We start from the raw sequence: 22,652 nt of genomic DNA on the forward strand, positions 1-22,652 counted from the left end.
GATTTATAGATTCATTTTCTGCTCTAGAAGATGGTATATTAGCTGTTATCTCTTGTTTATTATGTTTAGTCAAAACTAAGGCACCTAAACTGAAACGGATGGAGTAAAACAACACAAAGAAAAGGGGAAAAAAAAAGCCACACTAGGTGGGCGTTTGGACATAAGAATAATTTAAAATTCCGAAATACAACTTCGAGTAAAATTTAAAAATTTCGTGGACAAATATTGATTCCGGAAAAATTGAATAAATTTGTTATGGCCAAATGGGCCCTAAAAAACGCAAAAGAAAGTCAGAGAAAAAGCGCCAGACTGACCCTCGAGCAGAAACAGTACACTCCGCTTTGTCTTTTTGAATTTAATCATGAAATCCATCAACCGGTAGTTGACCATAATCAGCAGCTGATTTAACAGCTATGGTTTTTTCCTTCTTTTTTAACACTCTTTTTCTTGTATTACTACATTTTTCTTCACTCCTACAAAATGCTGCCTAATTATTCTACCTTGGTTCTACAGCTAAAGCTGAAAATGCTGCTACTAATCCTCCTCATTCACACTCTCATCTTCACCACAACATCGTCGGACCTGACCACCGATCGCGCCGCCCTTTTAGCCTTTCGTTCCGCCGTAGGTGGTCGTACATTCCTCTGGAACATTTCCAACACCACCTCCCCATGCAACTGGGCTGGTGTACAATGTGAAAACAACCGCGTCACCGTTCTCCGGCTACCTGCCTCCGCTCTCTCCGGTAAACTTCCGGTGAACACCATCTCCAACCTCACGCGCCTCCGTACACTCAGCCTTCGTCTCAACAACCTTTCGGGTCCTCTCCCTTATGATCTTTCCAAATGTGTTGAGCTTCGTAATATTTATGTTCAGGGCAACTATTTTACCGGCCCAATTTCTTTTCTCTTTGGGCTTCGCTCTTTAGTTCGGTTAAACCTTGCTCACAACAACTTTTCCGGTGAAATACCATCCGGGTTTAACAATTTGACCCGGTTGAGAACACTTCTTCTCGAAAGGAACCATTTTTATGGGTCTTTACCTGAACTAAAGTTTACCAATCTAGAACAGTTTAATGTGTCTTTTAATAAATTAAATGGTTCTGTTCCAAGAAGTTTGGAGTCAATGCCTATGGATGTTTTTCTTGGGAATTCACTCTGTGGGAAGCCACTTGGTATTTGTCCAGGAGGTGGGGCCCAGCCTGCAATAGCTACTGCTGGAATTGAAATTGGGAATTCAACTAAGAAAAATAAGTTGTCCAGTGGAGCTGTTGCTGGTGTTGTAATTGGTTCTGTTGTGGGATTTCTTGTTTTGTTGTTACTTTTGTTTGTATTATTTAGGACAAAAAATGGTAAAAAAATGAGGTCTTTTGAGGCTGCTATAATTAAGCAAACAGAAACAGAAGTTTCAGTGGAGAAGCAAATTGTGGAATCAGAGAATGGAGGTGGAAATAATGGCTATTCAGTGGCAGCAGCAGCAGCATTGAATACTGGTGAAAATGGAGCTAAAAAGCTTGTGTTTTTTGGAGATTATTATAAAGCATTTGGTTTGGAGGATTTGTTGAAAGCATCTGCTGAGGTTCTTGGTAAAGGAACATTTGGAACAGCTTATAAGGCAGTTTTGGAGATAGGTACAATTGTTGCTGTTAAGAGATTGAAAGATGTGGCTATCTCTGAAAAGGAGTTCAGGGAAAAAATTGAAATAGTTGGAGCAATGAATCATGAGAATTTGGTGCCTCTTAGAACATATTATTACAGTGGAGAGGAGAAACTTCTTGTGTATGATTATATGCCAATGGGGAGCTTGTCTGCACTTCTTCATGGTAAGTTACAGTTACACTTCACTAATGCCAAAATCTGGTGTTTTCACTTCATTTCTCTTAATATTTGAAGATACACTATGTTCTTAATTCCAGCTTTTGATATTTTGTTGGAGCCATGCTACTTACCAGAGTTCAATCTCTATTTTTTTTTTGTACTCCCTCCGGTCCAAAATATTTAATGTTCTAGGCTCGGGCACATGGATTAAGAAAGTTACTTGCTCCTAGAAATTTATAGGGGTTTTGACTAAAATACCCTTATTTAAGATTTGTCTTTTATATCAAATACTCCTCCGGTCCACAATTAGTGACCATTTTATCTTTTTATTTTCGTCCAGAATAAGTGTCCATTTACATAATCAAGAAGTAATTAATTTTATTTTTTTCAAAATTTGCCCTTTACATATTCCAATCATCCAATGTGTGAAGGTAACAATTAATTAAGTTTATTTTAGTTAATACATCTTTTTTCTCTAGGACATCATATTTTCTTAATGGGTGTGTTAAAGGTAAAATGGTCGTTTATTGTGGACCGGAGGGGAGTACTAGTTAGTTTGACTTGTTGCATACTGTGTAACCTGCTTTGTCTGTTATGGGGCCCTCAACCCAATGAAAATGTGATCCTAGAATTAAGCATTCTTTATTATCATTTCCCTCACTCTTCATCATGTAAAGCATGCTTCAAATATAAGGAAATATGTTAAATCTAAAGTTGTTTGTAATTAAAATCTATAAGTAGTACTTATTTGTTTTAGTGATATCATTATAGCCAAAGGACCTTTGGTCATTTTGTAGGTCACCTGTCCATATACAGGGGAAAGTTGCACAAGCACAATATAATCTTTCACTTAGTGCTACATAAATAGGGTCTACAATTATATGTTCTTTTCATTATCTAGAGCAGGAGTAGAATTTTGAATACTAGAGACTAGTTTTCTGTCATGTGAATCTTGTATGAACTTGTAGATTTTTTGCCTGTGGAACACTTGAAACTTGTTAAAGTGAGCTAAGAAGCTGAAATGAGCTGTTTGCTGTACTGTCACCTTTTGTAACGACAATAACAACAAGCCCACTATAATCACATAGGTGGGGTCTGGGGAGGTAATGTGTACGCAGACCTTACCCCTACCTTGTGAAGGTAGAGAGGCTGTTTCTGATGTATTGTAACCTTCTCTCTATTCACTATAATTTCTTTAATTTGCTAGGAAGCAAGGGAGCTGGAAGAACACCGTTGAATTGGGAAATCAGGTCAAGTATAGCCCTGGGAATTGCACAAGGCATCGATTACCTACACTCTCAAGGTCCTAATATCTCCCACGCGAATATTAAATCATCTAATGTTCTTCTCACCAAATCATACGAAGCACGAGTCTCAGATTTTGGCCTAGCTAACTTAGTTGGACCGCCATCCTCCCCTACTCGAGTAGCAGGATATCGTGCTCCAGAGGTAACAGATCCTCGTAAGGTTTCCCAAAAGGCAGATGTCTATAGCTTTGGAGTATTACTATTAGAACTTCTAACTGGGAAAGCACCTACTCATGCACTCTTGAATGAAGAAGGTGTTGACTTACCAAGGTGGGTTGAATCTGTAGTTCGCGAGGAATGGCCTTCTGAAGTTTTCGATATTGAACTCCTCAGATACAAGACTGCTGAAGAAGAGATGGTCCAACTATTGCAGCTAGCAATAGATTGTACTGCTCAATATCCTGATAATCGACCTTCAATGTCCGAGGTCTCTAAGAGGATTGAAGAGCTTCGACGTTCAACCTTGCGTGAACACTCTGATCTTGTCAATGCAACAGATTAGATTTGTCCTTAGTCCCTTGAAAAGTGCAGTAATTAAACGAAAATCAGATTCATTACCATCATACTGAGGCCAACTTTTAAGCATATTGAGCTTGTTGTTTGTTGTCTGAAATGAATTTAAATGGAGAAACATGGTCAGCGAGTTCATGTATCCAACCCAAACTTATTTGGACTGAGGCATATTTGTTAGGATGTTTTATGCAAATCTTCGCTCACCAAAACCTGACAAGTTAGAATCTTTAGTTCTTGGTAAGCGTATTGTTCTACATTATTCCCTGTTTGATTAAATTTTTCAATTGAGTTGAGTACAGCATTTCACCCTCAGCAGGACGGACAGTCCGAGCGCACTATTCAGATATTGGAGGACATATAGTTGTTGTTATTGAACTTGTTATTTATTAGGGAGGTCTTTATTTCATTTTGTATTAACAGATTATGGCCCCTTTTGTCAAAGTCCCTATTGTACTTGAGCCTTTCATTTTCATTTTGGGGCGCCAATATCTGTACCATTTATTCTTGTTGGTAGATAATGCTTTCTGTAATTATTAGTACTTCAGCTTTTACTTTTGCCTTTTCTTTTTCTAACTGTCAGTGACAGTTATAAGAGGCATGCGTGCATGTGATTCTGGATATGCTGAAGCCAGTAGGAAGATTACAGTGATGTAGAGTTGTTTTCAATGACAAAGTGGGGCATGTGAAGTTTTCATAATGTTGAAGTATTTTCCGATTACAGTAAGAAAAATTCAGTTCTATCACTTAGTAGGCGTTTGGACATAAAAACTGTTAAATTTCGGGAAAAAATGAAATTATTTTTCAAATTGAAAACAGTATTTGAAAATTAGAATTGAGTTTGAATATGAATACAATTTGGAGCTATTTTTGAAAACTTGTGAGTGCTTTGAAGTGAAAATTTTAAAAAACAGTTTTTTGAGTTTTTTAAATTCTGAAAACATTTAGAAATTTAAGTTCAAGTGAAATTTGTAATTTTCATGGCCAAACACTGATTCCGAAAAATGTGAATAAATTTTACAAAAAGGAATCTATTTTATGGCCAAACGGGCCCTTATTATGGCCACTTGGAAGATGGACCAAACCATTGCAAACATTTTGACACATATCAAAACTCATCTTCCTTGGATCTTGGCACAACTGATTTTAACATGTTAGAAATAAGCTTAATATAATCTATCTATATAGAATAACAAAAGCAAAATTTTGATAGGCTGCCAAGTGGAATCCTCACAATTCAACACATGTCAAAAAATTAGGACAAACTCTCCGAGATAGTTGGAGTTTCAAATTAGATTCAAACTACAAATTCAGGAAAATAAAAATTTAANATATATATATATATATATATATATATATATATATATATATATTCTTGAAAGTATAATTTATGTGTGGGAGGAAGAGCAAAAGAAATAAAAATGAATATAAGCTGCGAAAATTTTTTTAGTTAAAATTTCAATACATCATTTTCTTTCCGGCATGCGAAGATTTTCCGATGATGAATTTTTCCCCCCAAATCTGAGTGTAATTTCTTTGCTTATGAATAGATCTTTTTGAGAGTTTAATTTGTGTGTCAAAAGAGAAAATAGAAAAACGGTTAGACATAGTCGCCGGTGAATGAATATCCGCTGGAATTAGAGAAGAAACGAAAAAAAAAAAGTAAAAGAAAAAAGACAAACAAAAAGGAAAAGGAAAAAAAAAGTAAGAAAAAATGGTAAAAAAGAATAAAAGATAATCTGAAAATCATTTTTTTTTTCGCTTCTCACTCTCCTTTGGGAGAGTGAAATACAAACATTCTACCACGTCAGCGTTAAGGGTGCAAATAATTCCATTTAAAATAAGTTTAGGAAGGTAATAGAATTTTCGCAAAGAAAAAGTGTGTAGTTGGAAATCCGGATATAGGTCAGGGTTACTTATGCATTTTCCCATATTACTTTTATTTAATATTACGCGGGTACATATACTAGTTATGGTGAAAACATAGTTATTTAATGTCATAAAAGGAAAAGGTGTTGCATCTTACACAAAATGGGACAAACCAATTATTAGAATAGTAACCTACACTTTGCAGTACAATTTGAACTCAAAAAACATTTTCTTTAGACTATGCTGACAGCATAGCTATTTAATGTCGTTATCCCATACCAACGCTTATTTTTTAAAATTTATATCATCCAAAAAGAAATATGGTATCCTCAACAAAACCACATTATGGTACCAACTCTTTGTAGCAATATCATTTATGATTCTTGTTGATTGATTTTAGCTGTTTTAGGAGGCCTTTTTTTCTTTTCAAATCTTTTTATTTTACACTGTCAAAGGCCAAATAGTCATTCTATTAGCCAACACCAAGAGAGCACAGCAGATTTAGCAGATACTTGCACAAGAGAGAAGAATCAAAGGAATGGAAGAGACTGCAAAAAGCAAAATTTGAGGCAACAAATCAAATCCCTTTCGAAACAGGAGGTGTTCTCATTGCTGTGGAGGGACATTTACAAAACAATCAAAAGCCTGAAGTCAAAAACCACAAGGCATCTCATGGCCATGCATGAGAACACAAGGTTGCCAAACTATAAATAAAACGATTCAAAGCACAACCTCACAGCATGAGATTTCTCTGTATGACAAAAACACATCCCCAGTCGTCTCCATCATGATCTTTAAGCTGCTTCTATATCTGCAATGGAACAAAAATGTAAAACTGTAACAATGAAGAGAATAGTAGTATCTTTAGAAATATTTCATTAAACTTAGTCATATACATACATTTACAAGGTGTAAAGACAGGGGGATGATTGGCCCACTTCTGTTTGATTCTATCAGCCCAAGTGACCGAGGTTTGAATACTCTACAGCCGCTGTTCCCAGTGGCTATGCGTTATGATTTGACGGATGATCGTCTTTCCAACCCTTTGTAAGCAAATCATAATTGATTGATGCAAGCTGGGAGAGGTTCTGTTGGAAGAAAGTGAAAAAAAAAAGAGGTATCAGTTGTTAGGACTAATTCATGAGCCGAATGGCTTTTTACATCAACTCTTGTTAAGTGCCAGACAAAGTATCACATGTAACTAAAGAGAAGTAAAATTTGGTCAATCAAAGCAGAGAGTATAATGTAAGAACAAATGAGAGAACAAGTCACTAGGAGTTGTTCACTAGTCAAACAAACTTAGTAATCTCAGGAGCAGAGATACAGTATAAGATACAGGCTCGGACGAATCCAGCAGCCTTTGATTAGACCCTATGTTTGTATTAGGAAATCCATTAAATATGTATAAATATTTGATTGTGAACCCAATGACTAAAACGAGCTATGGGTTCGGTGGCAAGTCCCAACGCATTAATCTCAAATACTGGCTCCATCTCTGAGTAATCTCCTCATCATAAGCAACAAACCGCAGCATAAAGGTAGAAAAAAAGATCAAAGAAGATCCAGATAACATTAAAACAGTATGTCATCCTCTTAAAGCGATTTAAGAATGCATCCAACAGCTGTAGCCAGCCATACCCTGTCAATTTTTATGTATTCCCTCATCCAGAAAACACCCAGCCATCAAAAAGCAGCCAATCATGAATGGAGTGTTGTTAAACAAGGAATTACCTTAAATGAGAAGTTATTGAAAGGATAGTTGACAGAAGAGCCTGACTCATATTCTGCAATACCAGCATACTCATCACCCTGCACATTATTGCAACTAAGTTACACCTATTTAATGAAAAATCAACAGAGTCCACCAAATAAATTAATTTAAATACATGAAGGGGTAATACACCAGTCCCTTTTTTTTTGGTGTGTGTGTTTGGGGTGGGTGGGTGGGTGGGGGTGGGGGTGGGGGCTGTTATCAACATACCGGTTCATCTTGGCGATTATCTAGACAGCTGCTACTGCCACTAACACTACCATCATCGCTAGAATCCTCATACTCACTAGCTGCATACACATGTTCATCTGAAGGATTCCAAGAGAAGCGACTTGTGAAGTAACTAGTATCCAGTGCACCTTCTGATTCAGGCACGAACGCAGCCTGAGAAGTACATGCATATATTCAACAATAATCAGTAGAACTAATATGATTGACCACCTGCTAATACAGCAACAACGACAATAATACAACTACACCTCAATTCAGAACTAGGCGGGGTTAGCATGCTTCAATTCAAAACTAGGTGGGGTTGGCTATGCTTTTCATGGCCCTTTCGGCACTAGTGTCCATTTGCTAGTACAGATACAGTTAAATGAAGACAAATCACTTCTATGAATAATCACGGCCAAACCTTCTGTCTAGCCAGTGTGTCCCAGTTAATATCTCTAAAATATGGATGCTGCTTCACCTGCATAAGAAAGAATCATAGTCATTCTAGATTTATTCTCGAGATTTCAAATGGACAGAGGTAACAAGGGTCAATATCAAAGTTAGATGGAAAAAAGAACATCACCTCTGATGCTCCGCCGGCCCCAAGTCTCAGATTAGGATCTTCTGTTAGTAACCTGAAATTTACCATGATAGCAGCTTTCACAAGTTGAGAGACAGTAACAAACTAGTTCTATAATAGATAAGTTACAAAGAGACGAACGCTAAGCTTATAATTACTAAAGCCTGATGATGCTAATCTTATAAGCTGCACCTGAAAATTACAGAATAAACTCTCCATCAATTATAAGTTCAAAACCCAGCCTGTTCTCATTTTTGGCAGAATAGATTACTCCAAATGTATATTTATCACCATTATCCTTTTCATAGTAAGATTCTTCTTCTGTTCCAGGGTCATGATTGTTGACCGATTTCAGAGTATTTATAGACAATCTTTTCATAAATAATCCCCGACAATGCTTTTTAGTCAAAAGTCGACCAAATTCTAATGATCCACGCCCTCTCTCAAGTCAATAAAACTATTTCCTTATAATTCACGCACGCCACATAACATAGAGCTTACATCTGCATGTCCTTACCCTGGAAGTTAAAATGAGAACTGTCTACTAGATGAAGGCTCTTGGAAAAAGAACTGTCAACTCAAAACTAAGAAGACGAAAATGGGATATTAAAACAATAACCAGAATGATTCTCTTACTGGTCAATCAGATCTTGTGCTTCAGCGCTCATTTCATCAGGAACCCCTGGCCAAGGTATCTTACGATTGAGAATATTATCGAATATTTTCTGCAAATGACAAAAAGTAAAAAGAGAAAGAGCATTACATCAGAAGTGCTTCATAAAACAGTAAACTCATCAATATAGTACCTCACAGGAGAGAAAATGCTCAGAGTACGTTATCAAAAAAAAATATCTCACATAGTACGTTATCAAAAAAGAAACTGCTCATAGAGTATGTTATCAAAAAAAGAACTGCTTACAGAATTTCTACTATAAGCGATAAAAGTATAAAGGTATCAACAACGGCCCAGTGTAATCCCACAAAAGCATAAAGGTATCAAAATTGCAAATACTAAACTATGTATATCAAGTGTTACATACATTTTTGACAAAGATATCAAGTGTTACATATAGGATGCAAACGGGCAGGACGAAGCGGCATGGGTCAAGCCTCAACTGGCTAAAAGGCTAAGACCCCCCCCCCCCTAAAAAAAAAAACCTCCCCTGCTCCAATTAACATTTTTTTCAAAGTTTTTCCCTGCCCTGCCCCGCTCTATCCTGTTTATGTTTTCTTTCATTTTTTCGATTTGTTTTTTACTTTGCATATTCTCTTTTTCTTTCAGCTAGTTTCCTTCCTGTGTTGTTCATTTGTCCAATACTGTTGAACGACATTGATACCTTGACAGATGGTCACTTTTTGTAGATTGCTACTATGCAGATTGAACCGTGTAGTCAGACCATCTTATTTTCAGTTAGATCGATTCAATGTCAAAATTTGCAAGCTGCAGTGGATAAGTTCTTGAAAAGCTATGTTTAACTTCAGTATCTAGATAAAATGTACTTCAGCGGCTTTTTTAATTAATGCCAAGTTTTAGACCCATAACTAACCATAGCTCCAATATTATCAGTATGTTCTCAGTCCGTATTATTTGAAAACGATGTATAAAATCCATAAGGTATACTTAGACCAAAAGAGAAACCACGTCAAAATAAAGCTTTAATTATTATTATTATTATTATTATTATTATTATTATTATTATTATTATTATTATAACATCAATTAAATGAATTTGAAACTAGACTAATTATACGGAGGCCAATTGGGTATGTTGGCTGCCTAGAGCAATTGCAGAACCAGTGCATCTTCCAAGTTTAAAACCAGTGCATCTCGCCCAGAATCTCAGCGGGTCCTGTGACCCCGTCCTGCCCTGCTACGGATTTTCAAAACTAAATTTTAACCTCCCTGCCCTGTTAAAATCTTGCCTTTCCCTGCCCCGCTAAGGTCTTGCCCTGCATCATTGCCATTCCTAGTTACATCCATCGACCTGCTCGACATCAGATAAAAGAGCTAAAATGTCTTAACCCTTTTTTTTTCTTTTTTCTTTTTCTTTTTCGATCTTTCATTGAAATACAAGATTGGAGTCAATATCTTTTCCTTGATTCCTCCTAAACTGCGTTGACTTAAACGCACCATAATATAAAGCATAAGCAACATTAGGGGCCTTTTTTCTTTTCTCTTTTATATATAAACTAATCCAAGGCTAAATGGGTGGTGCAGTACTAACTCCTTCAGACCTAAGCGTTAACAAACTACATGGAAGAATAAGGACTAAAGATACAAATAAGAAGACAACATATTAACCTGAGGATGCTCTGCATTAAAAGGAGGAACACCGACAATCAACTCAAAGAGAATAACACCCACAGACCACCAATCTGCTGTGAAACCTGAAAAGAATTATGTAGCCTAAGAACTAAATAGCAAACAGAAAGGCGCAAAAAAAAAAAAAAGAATGCTGTCAAATCCAATTGTTTTAAAAGAATGCCAGGTTAGACATATATTCAAACTTCTAACACGAGACTATTTCGATAAAGGTTCAATGTCCAGATTTCCATAAAAAAAGCAATAATTTGGAAGAAATTTCAAATCTGTCCTGCTGTCCACCAACTCATCCTCGTTACTCTTCAAGAATTTTAACCTCTATGGCATGCATGAGTGCGTAGTACCATATCTACTTTCTTTTAAAAGGTAAATGATTTTATTGATGTGAGAAAAGCTCTTGTATACAAGCAGTCTACCAAAAAGTAGAGCCTGTACAAAAATATGGTCCTCTCCAGAACACACCCAATCTTCTATACAATAAGGGTTCAAATGGTGCACCAAAATTAACAACAAACAAAAGAAAAGACTATTATGCAAATGTACAAAGTCATTCTTATCCTTTCAAAAAGCTCTTCACTTCTCTCTTTCCATCGTACACACGTGAGGGCTAGAGGGACCAAAAGTCGCATGCCCTATATCGTCTCTACCATATTCTAGAGGCCCAACTATGCAGTACAATGTCCAATTTTAGTAATCAATCAAACCCAAGTTACTTGGATCAATTATATACCTATATCTGCTCTAATCATGAAAACGCATCCAATACTGAGTAATTTGTCTTTTGAGATAAATTAAGGATTCTATAGAACCAGAGATTATGAATCAACACCTATCTCTAGCATACAAGTTTCTAATCAATATAGAAAGAAACATACTACCGACAAAGTCAAATGTAATGTAGATGTAACAACAATTAAGCGTTAACACAACAAGTCTGTATCGCCTATATGAATCTTTTACTTCCATAAAGTTTTTGTCAAGTCCATATAGATTCCAAGAGATTGCAAATCCTTTTTCAGACAACTACACTCCTTTTAGTCTAACTTATTTTCTTTTATTGTTTTCCATCATCATATGTGACCTCTCGTTTGCAAATAAGTTAGTCTAACAATAGTCTAACTTATTTATTGTTACTATAAACTGATGCATATGTGACCTCTCGTTTTACTTCTAGATGTGCTACTTGCAGCTTCCATCATATTTGATCATTTCTAATCTCGTTCAAACTTGTACGAGAACTGCACGTCAATCTACGAAATTCATCTTATGAATTCGTTGCACTTATTTTCGGGGTCAACAACTGTTCTAAATTGCATTTCAATTCGCCAGACATGTCCTATCACATGTCACTTCTGTATTATTCCTCTATTTTTGTCATCCTACTTTATTGTCTTACATGTTCGTCTATCATATCCCAAAAGATCAAGTCTAGATATCTGAATCATCAATGTTTAGGCACCACAATGATGTCTGCTGTTACTTCCTTCGGAGAAAAAATACTCTATTGTAAAATTACCTGGTATAAATCCAAAATTGTTCACGCCGCCCTTGTAATTTCACAAACTCTTTGCTCTACCTTTTTTTCCTTTGTTGTACTGTATGACTCATAAGTTTAACACTACGATAGCTGGTATAACTTTGAATATCTCCTCTGTTTTTATATATCGAAAACTAGGTACTCTTTCTCCATTCGTTTAACATCTTGTTACTTAATGTAACATTAAATAGCTCGGCTTATACTACTCCGACCTCTCCGCTGAACTTCCAAACCTCTACAGAGATACCATTTAGACTTCAGGTTTTCCTAAGCCTCATATTTTCAAGGTATCTTTTATTTCAATTGACCTAATTCTATAAGTTAACTTAGGTCTCTTCTAATCATGGATGTAAAAATATTTCAAAAGTTATTCTCATGATTTGTGATGAGAAATTGATCGCAATAACATCTTTACCTCTCTTTTTTAAGAGTAGCAATAATGCCTCGTATAGCTGACCCAACTTGTTTGCGACTGAGGCATAGTTATTATTGTGCTCCGGTCAAAACTGTGGCTGAAAACTCTCTTTAATATACTCAACTTGGTTCAAGTCCTTAATTGCATTCTATCTCAGTCATGCTAGCTTATAACATTTCTTCTTCCGCACTCCGCATCCCTAACTTTCGGTACAAGTTGTCTACGGCTTCGACAGTTGCCCTCTTAGCATCTCTTTTAGCTATCTCACATTCTCCGGAGGCTTCTATAACTTCTATCCTGGTAACTTCCCATACCGCTCTCTTTTTGCTTTGATAATTCTTTGTGCATCCTCTTTTCACCATGAATATTCTTGTGGCTAAGAGTTCTATGTCTTTACACACGTAGAACTTCACTTTCTACTTTCTTAATGCAACTCGTTATCACCTTCAACACGATATCTGCATTAACTTTTAAATCTCATGCTCCCTTCATTAGCTAATCAAACGATTGATATCGGGTATTGGACTAAAGTGCCCATTATAGAATTTTTGGTTCCAAGTAACTCTTCACCTCTTTTTGTGTCCACTCGTTCACTTCACATCTAAGAGCATCAAGCCATATGGAATGGTTAGGACTTCACCTAGTATAACCTTACAATCCTTGCGATCACTTTTTCCAGAAGATATAAAGTCTATTTGGCTATGATTATCTCCAATCTTGAACAATGACAAGTATGACACCCTCTCCATGAACTTAGTCACAACTACATCTACCCACATGTCTCCGGACAAAGATGCATCTTCCAAGAATTTAATCCCAGTTTTCCCATCTAATTCTATTTGCTGAGCATAGCCACTATTGAGGTTGATTGTCTCATCTCTCCAAAACACTCTTAATGGAATAGAATTATCATCCATTCTCTTTACTTCTGTAGTTTTATCCGTAAGTCTTGATCTGCAATGGTTCCTGCCCACATTCCTATTCTTCTCTATCCCATTAAAACATTATTTATAACCAATCTCCCCAACATTTTTTTCATGTCCACTTAGTCTCTTGCGGACACGCAATAACTACTCTTTTTCTTTTTAAGAATCCACCAATTTTATTGACTTTTTTGTCAATGAGTTCCAACTACTTATCTGAATCAAAGTCATGTTAGCTTCCTACGCCCTTCTTTATGAGGCAAAAAGTTTCCTATATATAGCACCACATCTAGGTGTTGATAAGGTGGGACTAACTCTTTTTGCACCCTCACCTTTCTATGGTGCGAGAACCCTTGCCTCTGCTCCTTCCCACAATGAACTCCTCGTATATTTAAATTTACACCCAAGTGCCGAGTCGTACGTGCCTAGGTACACACACAACAGCAACTAAACCTCAGTCCCACTCAAAGTTGGGGTTGGTGATATGAATCCTCACTTCTTTCTATAAGCTCAACTCATGTCATCATCATGCCAAAATGTGCCTAGGTAGACACGTCCCAATAAATTCAGTATTTAGAGATCACCATTAGAATAGTTTTGACACTGACACTCAACCTACTGCAATCCTTCTTTACCGGAACTTGGGACTTCTGAAGAAAAGGGAAAAGGGACTTTATTCGACAACATTATCAAGTTGATCACTTAAAATGATTGCATATCTGCCATGTTCAAGGATAATCAGCTATTCATTGTCAAAGAAGACAGACTGAAAAAACATAGATACAAACCATGCCCTGTTCCCAGAAGGATCTCTGGCGCCAAATAGTCTGGTGTACCTACTGCAGAACGTTTGTTCCGCCTCTCCTGCTGATGCTCAGATGCAGATAGGTGAGATTCATCATCTTCCATCATGGATGTCCCACTGACTGCTGGACCAGACAAGTCATCTGTGCTATTGATAAGACCAACTTTAGAAAGCCCAAAGTCTGTCAACTGCAAAAAATTATACCAATTAAAACTAACTCATCAGCATGAAACTAATGTCATTTAAAGCATAAAGCACAAACAAATAGGTCATCAACATGTTTACCACTGCGAGCTCTAACAACACCCCAATAATCTATGTTGCTCGGGCTCTTCAAAAATGTCGTCGTGTGCGTGTCGGATCCTCCAAAAATAATGCATTTTGGAGGATCCGACACTGGTACGGCAACATTTTTGGATACTCCGAGCAACATAGCTAATAATGCTAGAAAAGAAGTTCAACAGCATGCGAAGAAATCAAGGGATACAATAAGAGTAATTTTATCCCATGATGAGCTGCTTGCGATTGAGGCATAGTTGTTTTTGTATGAGCTTGCTACACAACAACGGCAATTAACAATGTGCAACATGATTTGACAAGTTGCACTTCTGTCATTATGTCAATATGAACCATGAGAAACACTTCCATGATTTACACTTACGGAGGAACACATTAGCATCAGCATACCGATCATACGCCCCAAGATAAATAAGCAAACAAAAATAAGGATACAAGTAGGCACATAGCAATGGCAGAATGATTTGTAAACCCCTAACATGGGCCTCAAGGAACATCTTGACTTAAACACTAGATGTCCATCTAATTTCTTTATTGCAGTATTTTTCAAAACTATTTTACATTAAACTGTTGACCTTTTTGTGCAAATATAAACTCCTGATATCGTAGTACAAGGTTTCCTTTGGCATCTGGATCACTGTTGTAATCATCTCAGAATTGCAGTTAGATTTATTTGAATAAATAACTATGTTTACTGCAACAAAATTATCTGAACCTGCATTGGTGTACTGAAGCTCTAGCATTTCTCTACATTGCTGAAACTATTATCCAAATAAAAAGTTAGGCTTTTCCTTTTTCATTTTTTTTACTCCCTTTCTCCTATTTTATGTGAAACACTTTCCTTTTTTCACTGTCTTCTTTGCTTTAGAAACAACTTACTTTAAGCTTCCATTTTACCCTTAATAAAATGACTTATAGCCAAAGAAATATTCATAGCATGTTCTAGACCACCAGTTTCAGAAAAGAATTCTATCTTTCTTAACCTCTGTGCCCAATCAATAACCATCACATAAATTGGGACGGAAGGGCTAATATTTTGGCCTCCATTTGCTCAATATGGACGTCAAAAATAAAATGCCAAACTAATGAAGGTGCTTTTAGTTCTCACAAAAAGAACCAATGACGGTGCTTCTAAAAAATTTTGGCCTTCATTTTCTCATATGTGGTCAAAATATGAACATGGTTACAATCCCGGCCCACGTCCACTCTTGAAATTCCATAATTAAACAAAGGATTATAAATCACATCTATGGCTAAGAAAGTTGATGCTGACAACTTGGATTTCAGACAAATAGTTACTCATATAGGGTAAGAGCAAACCAGGTGGATTAAAAAAAAAGCCACCAAATTTTACCTATTAAGCTTTATATCTAAGCCTGATAGATGAAATATGCCCACCTAAGACCAGGAATATGATAATACATATAATTTTATGAAGAAAGGTTCATTTCAGGCGCAAGTTTTACCTTGATATGACCATCATGTGCAATCAACAAATTGTCAGGCTTCAGATCCCGATGAACCACATGCAGAGAGTGCAAGTATTCCAGGGCGAGCACCTGGGCACCTCAGAACTTCAGATTTAGGTGTTTCACCATAGTGTGCAAAACTTTTGAGAGCAAGACAGAGACCTAGATACTCACAACTTCAGCTATATAAACACGAGCAACATCTTCATCTAAGCAGCCTAGATTTCTCAGCAATGAATATAGGTCCCCACCGTTCAAGTACTCCATCACAAGGTACAAGTTTTCACGGCAAGTAAATGAATAGAAGAAGCGAACCTAATGCATAATACAATCAGTAAAAAAGGTATAATCATTTCTTTAGTAAAATTCTTTGCCACTTCAGCATGCTCACCACAAAGGGATTTCGAACTGATATTAAGATATCACGTTCTGCCAAAATACTCTCAACGGCATTCTTGCGTATCATATCTGCCTTCTTCAGGACCTGTAACTAAACTTGTAAGTTGGAGTGCCACAAAGAAATATGCTATAGCATACTCAGGATTAGAACTTTACCCATTAGGATAATGGCAACAATGGATCCTTCCCAATAATGAACAAAATTTGAAAATTCGATAATTATGAGCCAAAACATGTTATATTCATAATAAATACAGTAGAAAGAATGAGGGAACCACGAAATCTCCGTTCCTTGAGCTGATAGAATCAAGCAGAAAGCTGGCCAATCATATCCATGTCTTTATACCTACTTTGTAAATGTGTGTCTCTGACAAAATATATTGCCTAAAGATACCACTATTCTCTTGATGGTTTCAAATTTTCCTTTTTGTTTCTGTTAGATAATGAATGTAGACATAATCTTATGCAGTATATATAGCTAGCATAATTATAGGGATTCACAACCGATTTATAGGATTTCCTTTTTGATTCTTTCCATAGTTAGGGCTTTATGTACTTGTATATATACTTGTTACTTCTTGAATACAAGATAAGAGAGATTGCTCTATTGTCTCTGTACTTTATAGTTTACATAGTATCAGAGCCGGCGTAGTGCCGGAAGAAAACTCACCGGTGGTGACCAGTCACCATATTTGACTGGTTTTGGAAGAAGCTCTTGGGACTTGGGAAATAAAATTTATCATTTTCCTGTGGAAGACCGCTCAGATTTTCATTATTCCAGATTCAGCCAGAGGGGCCACGCGTGAAGCTCACGCGCCTGCTGAAGTTTCCGCTAGGGACTGTATCGGCAACATGTGAATACGCGTGGGTGGTCTGTTTGAGGTCAGACTTTCTTCTCTGGCATCGCCTAGTCATTTCCGGTGAAGTTCTGATGCGTTTTGACCAATAAGTCTCAATTTCTGAAGTTATTTGCTTCGTTAGATCGGTTTGGTACTCGATACCCACTGCTTATAATTTTGTTTTGGCTTTTGATTTTGCTAGTCTATTTTGTCTTCTGATACACATTGCTGGTCTATTTTGTCTTCTGATTCGTGGGTGTTTTTTGTTCTCTAGATTGTGCCTTTGAGAAGTCTGGTTCTTGTTCAATTCTATCTTGGTGGATTCTTTGGTTACTAGCATCTATCTTTGGTATTAGATATATTGGGGTATATTTAATAGTTGAGGAATTTTGCTGGTTCCTCTGTCAAGAATTATGCTCAATTGGTATTTCTTCACGTAAAACTTTTGTTGGGTTCTCTATCATATGTTTTGATACTTTGAGAATTTTATTAGTTGAAAAAAGAATGGCTACCAATAGTAAACAAGGAGGAAATAATGCTACAGCTCCTGGTTCAACAATTTTGGTTTCATATGAGTTTATGAAATTCCTTCAATATCACAAATTAATTAAGGAATCTTCTTCAGTTGCTTTTGCTGGGTCAGATTCACCTCTTCAAATAAATGGGTGATTGATTCAGGTGCCACAAATCACATGACGGGTAATCCAAATATTTTTTCTAGCTTTCGATCACACAAAGCACCCTCTCCGGTTACTGTAGCTGATGGGTCAACTTGTAGCAGTGTTGGATCTGGGACTGTCGAACCAACTTCTTCTATTACCCTGTCATCTGTATTATGCCTACCAAACTTGGCCTTCAATTTGATTTCTGTTAGTAAAATCACCAAAGACCTTAATTGTTGTGTTGCGTTATTTCCCGATCATTGTTTGTTTTTAGATCTTACAACGAAGCAGGTTATTGGTAAAGGATATTTATCTGGTGATCTCTACATTCTTGATGAATGGGAGCCACGGCCTATTGCATGCTCCAGTGTTGTGTCTCCTTTTGAAGCACATTGTCGGTTGGGACATCCCTCTCTACCTTTGTTGAAGAAGCTTTGTCCTCAGTTTCATAATATTTCGTCATTGGATTGTGAGTCATGTCGATTTGCAACATCGCATCTCGTTAAGTCCAAGGATTAATAAGCGAGCTGAGTCAGCTTTTGATTTAGTCCATTCTGATGTTTGGGGACCATGTCCGGTTGTTTCTAAAACTTGGCATAAGTATTTTGTCACTTTTGTAGATGATTTTTCTCGAATGAGTTGGATTTACTTTATGAAGAGCCGCTCTGAAGTGTTTACTCACTTTTCTGCCTTTTGTGTTGAAGTCAAAACTCAATTCAATACTTCGGTACGTACTCTAAGGAGTGATAACGCTAAAGAATACATGTCAGAGTTATTTCTGTCCTACATGAGACAACATGGTATGTTACATCAGTCTTCATGTGTTGATACACCCTCTCAAAATGGAGTTGCTGAGAGGAACAATAGGCATCTACTTGAGACAACTCGAGCACTTTTGTTCCAAATAAAGGTGCCTAAACAGTTTTGGGCTGATGCGGTTTCTACGGCTTGTTTTCTGATTAATCGGATTGCATCTACTGTGCTCGGTGGTAATGTGCCTTACAGTGTTCTTTTTCCGAACAAGTCATTATTTCCGGTGGAACCTAAGGTGTTTGGAAGCACATGTTATGTTCGAGATGTTCGACCATCTCTTACCAAGTTGGATCCCAAGGCATTGAAGTGTGTTTTCTTGGGCTATTCTCGCCTTTAGAAGGGGTATCGTTGTTATTCTAATGAGCTTGGCAAATATTTAGAGTCAACTGATGTGGTATTTTCAGAGACTACACCATTCTTCTATGCATCTCCTGTTTCTACAAGCCAGGGGGAGGAAGATGAGTGGCTAGTATATCAAGTTACCCGTACTATGAGATAACAATCAGAAGATACTCTTCCATCTCTCAGTTCTTTTGTTGTGCACCAATCGACTATTGTGCCTTCAGTACCTGCTCCAACTGTGTTAGCAAGACCTCCAATTGTTCAAGTTTATTCGCGGAGGCGAGAGACAAATGATACATGTCCCGCACCAGTTCCTTTATCATCTGATCCTCCTTTGCATGATCCTCCAGATAACCTTGACCTACCTATTACTCTTCGTAAAGGTACACGTACTTGCAAATCGACATATTCTGTTGCTAACTTTGTTTCCTATGACCACTTATCCTCTACGTCTAGATCTATGATTGCTTCTCTAGACTTCATCTCTGTACCCAAAACAGTGAAGGAGGCTTTGAATCATCTGGGATGGTCTGATGCAATGCTTGAGGAAATACATGCTTTAGAGGATAACCACACATGGGATCGAGTAGATTTACCAAAGGGAAAGAAACCAGTGGGATGCAAGTGGGTCTTTACAGTTAAAGTTAATCCAGATGGTTCTGTGGCAAGACTTAAGGCCAGACTTGTGGCTAAAGGATATGCTCAAACTTATGGGGCGGATTACTCTGACACCTTCTCCCCGGTTTCCAAACTCACTTCCGTCCGCTTATTTATTTCTCTAGCGGCGTCCGAGAATTGGCCTTTACATCAGTTGGATATCAAGAATGCGTTCCTTCATGGTGATCTTCAGGAGGAAGTGTATATGGAGCAACCACCCGGTTTTGTTGCTCAGGGGGGAGTACGGGAAAGTCTGTCATTTGAAGAAGTCCTTGTATGGCTTGAAGCAGAGTCCACGAGCTTGGTTTGGCAAGTTCAGTGAGGTAGTTCAGGAGTTTGGGCTGAAAATGAGTAAGTGCAATCACTCGGTCTTCTATCGGAAATCAGTAGCCAGCGCTATTCTCCTAGTTGCATATGTTGATGATATTGTTATCACAGGAAGTGACTATGTCGGGATTTCTTCCCTCAAGTCTTTTCTGCATACTAGGTTTCATACAAAGGACTTGGGCCAGTTGAAATACTTTTTGGGAGTAGAAGTAAATAGAAGCAAGAAGGGAATTCTTTTGTCTTAGAGAAAGTACGTTCTTGACTTACTTGCAGAAACGGGAAAGTTGGCAGCTAAACCTTGCAGTACTCCAATGGTTCCTAATGTGCATCTTATGAAAGATGATGGTGATCCTTTTGACGATCCAGAGAGATACAGGAGGTTAGTTGGGAAATTAAACTACCTCACCGTGACTCGTCCAGATATTGCTTTTGCGGTAAGTGTTGTTAGCCAGTTCGGTCAAACACTGGACAGCTTTGGAACAGATTTTGTTACTTGAAAGGAGCTCCTGGACTTGGCATATTATATAGCAATCACAATCATACTCGTATTGATTGTTTTGCAGATGCTGACTAGCTGGATCCAAAATTGATAGAAGATCTACTACAGGTTATTGTGTCTTTGTTGGAGGAAACCTGGTATCATGGAGGAGTAAGAAGCAAAGTGTTGTGTCTCGATCCAGTGCAGAATCCGAGTATAGAGCTATGTCACAGTCTACGTGTGAGATTATTTGGATACATCATCTTTTGACTAAAATTGGGTTGGAGCATCCAATACCAGCAAAACTCTGGTGCGACAATCAAGCTGCCCTCCATATTACGTCAAATCTGGTGAATCATGAAAGAACTAAGCATATTGAGGTTGACTGCCATTTTATTCGTGAGAAGATTCCGGAGAACTTGATCTCCACTGGCTACGTGAAGACAGGAGAGCAACCAGCTGATTTGTTCACAAAGGCGTTGAATGGAATTTGAATTGATTACCTTTGTAACAAGCTGGGCATGATCAGTATCTATGCTCCAGCTTGAGGAGGAGTGTTAGATAATGAATGTAGACATAATCTTATGCAGTATATATAGCTGGCATAATTATAGGGATTCACAACAAATTTATAGGATTTCCTTTTTGATTCTTTCCATAGTTAGGGCTCTATGTACTTGTATATATAATTGTTACTTCTTGAATACAAGATAAGAGAGACTGCTCTATTGTCTCTGTACTTTATAGTTTACAGTTTCCTTGCAGATATGGAAGCATGATTGTGACTACTGGGGATGTGTTTTCATCATACAGAGAAACTTCATGCAGCGAGGATGTGCTTTAAATCATTTTATTTAGTCTGACAACCTTGAATTCCTTTTTGTTCGTATGCACGACCAAGAGATGTCCTGACGTTTTTTATTTCAGGCTTTTGATTGTTTTGCAATTGTCCATCCACAACAATGAGAAGTGAGAACACATCTTCAAAAGGGATTTGACTTGTCACCGCAAATTCTGTGGTTTACGCTCTCTACTATCCCCTTAATACTAGTGAGGAAAGTGAAGTGGTTTGTTCCAAAAAGAATGACACTTTACATACGGAAACTCCTTTAACTTTAAACTTTCATTTTACCTTTAATGACATACTATTTTTTTATAAGATCATGAAAACCCTTAATGGCATACTGTTGTAGCCATAGAAGTGTCACGGCATATACATTTTTTGTACAACCGAGAAATCCCCGAGAGCCAGTGGTGCATGGTTCGAAACTCGGCGAACATGGGTCTGCCCCTCTATGCTTCTCCATTTAAATACTAGGCTTTTGACTGTGACATGGTTCAAACTCGTGACGTGCGCCCCGCATATAACGTGTTGCACTCTTATCACTAGACCAAGGTCCCAAAGGCCTAGGGTCAAATGTCATGGTATGTCTAAGACTACAAGTTCTAAAAGTACTTTATTGCAGTTTTTGCCTTATAATACAAGTTCTAGAAGTACTTAGGTATATGTCAAAAGTTTTTCTTTGTTAAACTTCGTGCCTTGTTAACACCCCATATAAAATGAAACCAAGGAGTACTTTTTTGGCTCGTAAAATGTCATTAAATGTAATTCTTAATTGTACACAATCTTTTGTAAAGGGGAAAAAGTACTCCCAACCCTGGTATGGTAATACTCCCACTGTTTTTTTTAGTTCTCCATAGGGCCACATATTCGTGCCTCTATTATAACTAAAGTGAACCTCATAAAAATACAAGGCATGTTATCTTTAACCAACAAGGATTCAAGGAGAAAAGGTAGCATATCCCCTTCCTTTATGTATTTTACTCTTGGTATAAACAAGTTAGACATTAATGTCTAACCCTCCGCCAGCTCATGTGAGACATCGAGTAAAGATGTATTACTACTTGTTCTGTCAATTCAAACAATCAGTTAGCAGACTTACAAAATTATTTCTAGGACCTAGCTGATCATACATTTACACAAGCTAGGTGGAAAAAATATGTACAATCCAACTTGACGAAAAGCATAACTGGAGTATACCTTATCCAAAAGAAAGAGCATTAAAGAATGTATATATAGCAAGAAGCTATTATATATATATGACAAAACCCCACACTCAAACGTTCCTTCTCAGGATCCGCCAGCCTGTTTCCGCATTTGTTCCCTTGGAGACTCGAACCAAGGTGGAAGGTGGTCCTTTTTTCTTATTTAATAAGGCGGAGGGTGGTCCTTATAACTAGGCTATCCCTCTAATGTCAAATTCTTATATTGAAAAAATGGAATGGATCCCGGACTCCC

At 37.3% G+C, this 22,652-nt stretch overlaps 2 protein-coding genes across 2 annotated transcripts in view; one reads left to right on the forward strand and one right to left on the reverse strand.

Annotated features, from left to right (window-relative positions):
* Nucleotides 349-4,311, forward strand: LOC109227449 (probable inactive receptor kinase At1g48480). Its single transcript, XM_019392621.1, has 2 exons — nucleotides 349-1,822; nucleotides 3,025-4,311. Exons 1-2 carry the CDS (start codon nucleotides 481-483, stop codon nucleotides 3,624-3,626), a joined length of 1,944 nt encoding a protein of 647 aa, XP_019248166.1. The 5' UTR covers nucleotides 349-480; the 3' UTR covers nucleotides 3,627-4,311.
* Nucleotides 6,030-22,652, reverse strand: part of LOC109227450 (probable serine/threonine protein kinase IREH1) — a 25,328-nt gene continuing 8,705 nt past the window's right edge. The window contains exons 7-18 of the mRNA XM_019392622.1: nucleotides 16,228-16,320; nucleotides 16,011-16,151; nucleotides 15,834-15,926; nucleotides 14,054-14,258; nucleotides 10,370-10,455; nucleotides 8,704-8,792; nucleotides 8,071-8,122; nucleotides 7,909-7,965; nucleotides 7,485-7,658; nucleotides 7,235-7,312; nucleotides 6,404-6,591; nucleotides 6,030-6,314 (exon numbers count right to left, since the gene is read on the reverse strand). Coding sequence (XP_019248167.1) covers nucleotides 6,508-6,591; nucleotides 7,235-7,312; nucleotides 7,485-7,658; nucleotides 7,909-7,965; nucleotides 8,071-8,122; nucleotides 8,704-8,792; nucleotides 10,370-10,455; nucleotides 14,054-14,258; nucleotides 15,834-15,926; nucleotides 16,011-16,151; nucleotides 16,228-16,320 — 1,152 coding nt within the window. The 3' untranslated portion in view covers nucleotides 6,030-6,314; nucleotides 6,404-6,507. The remainder of the gene's footprint in view (nucleotides 6,315-6,403; nucleotides 6,592-7,234; nucleotides 7,313-7,484; nucleotides 7,659-7,908; nucleotides 7,966-8,070; nucleotides 8,123-8,703; nucleotides 8,793-10,369; nucleotides 10,456-14,053; nucleotides 14,259-15,833; nucleotides 15,927-16,010; nucleotides 16,152-16,227; nucleotides 16,321-22,652) is intronic.

The sequence above is a fragment of the Nicotiana attenuata genome, chromosome 6, assembly GCF_001879085.1.
Source record: "Nicotiana attenuata strain UT chromosome 6, NIATTr2, whole genome shotgun sequence".
Lineage (NCBI taxonomy): Eukaryota > Viridiplantae > Streptophyta > Magnoliopsida > Solanales > Solanaceae > Nicotiana > Nicotiana attenuata.

Bases quoted from the DNA above. Each gene is read 5' to 3' on its own strand.
- LOC109227449 (XM_019392621.1), top strand. From the start codon at position 481: ATGCTGCCTAATTATTCTACCTTGGTTCTACAGCTAAAGCTGAAAATG. The intron at 1,823-3,024 runs GTAAGTTACAGT...TTAATTTGCTAG, and splicing joins CTTGTCTGCACTTCTTCATG to GAAGCAAGGGAGCTGGAAGA.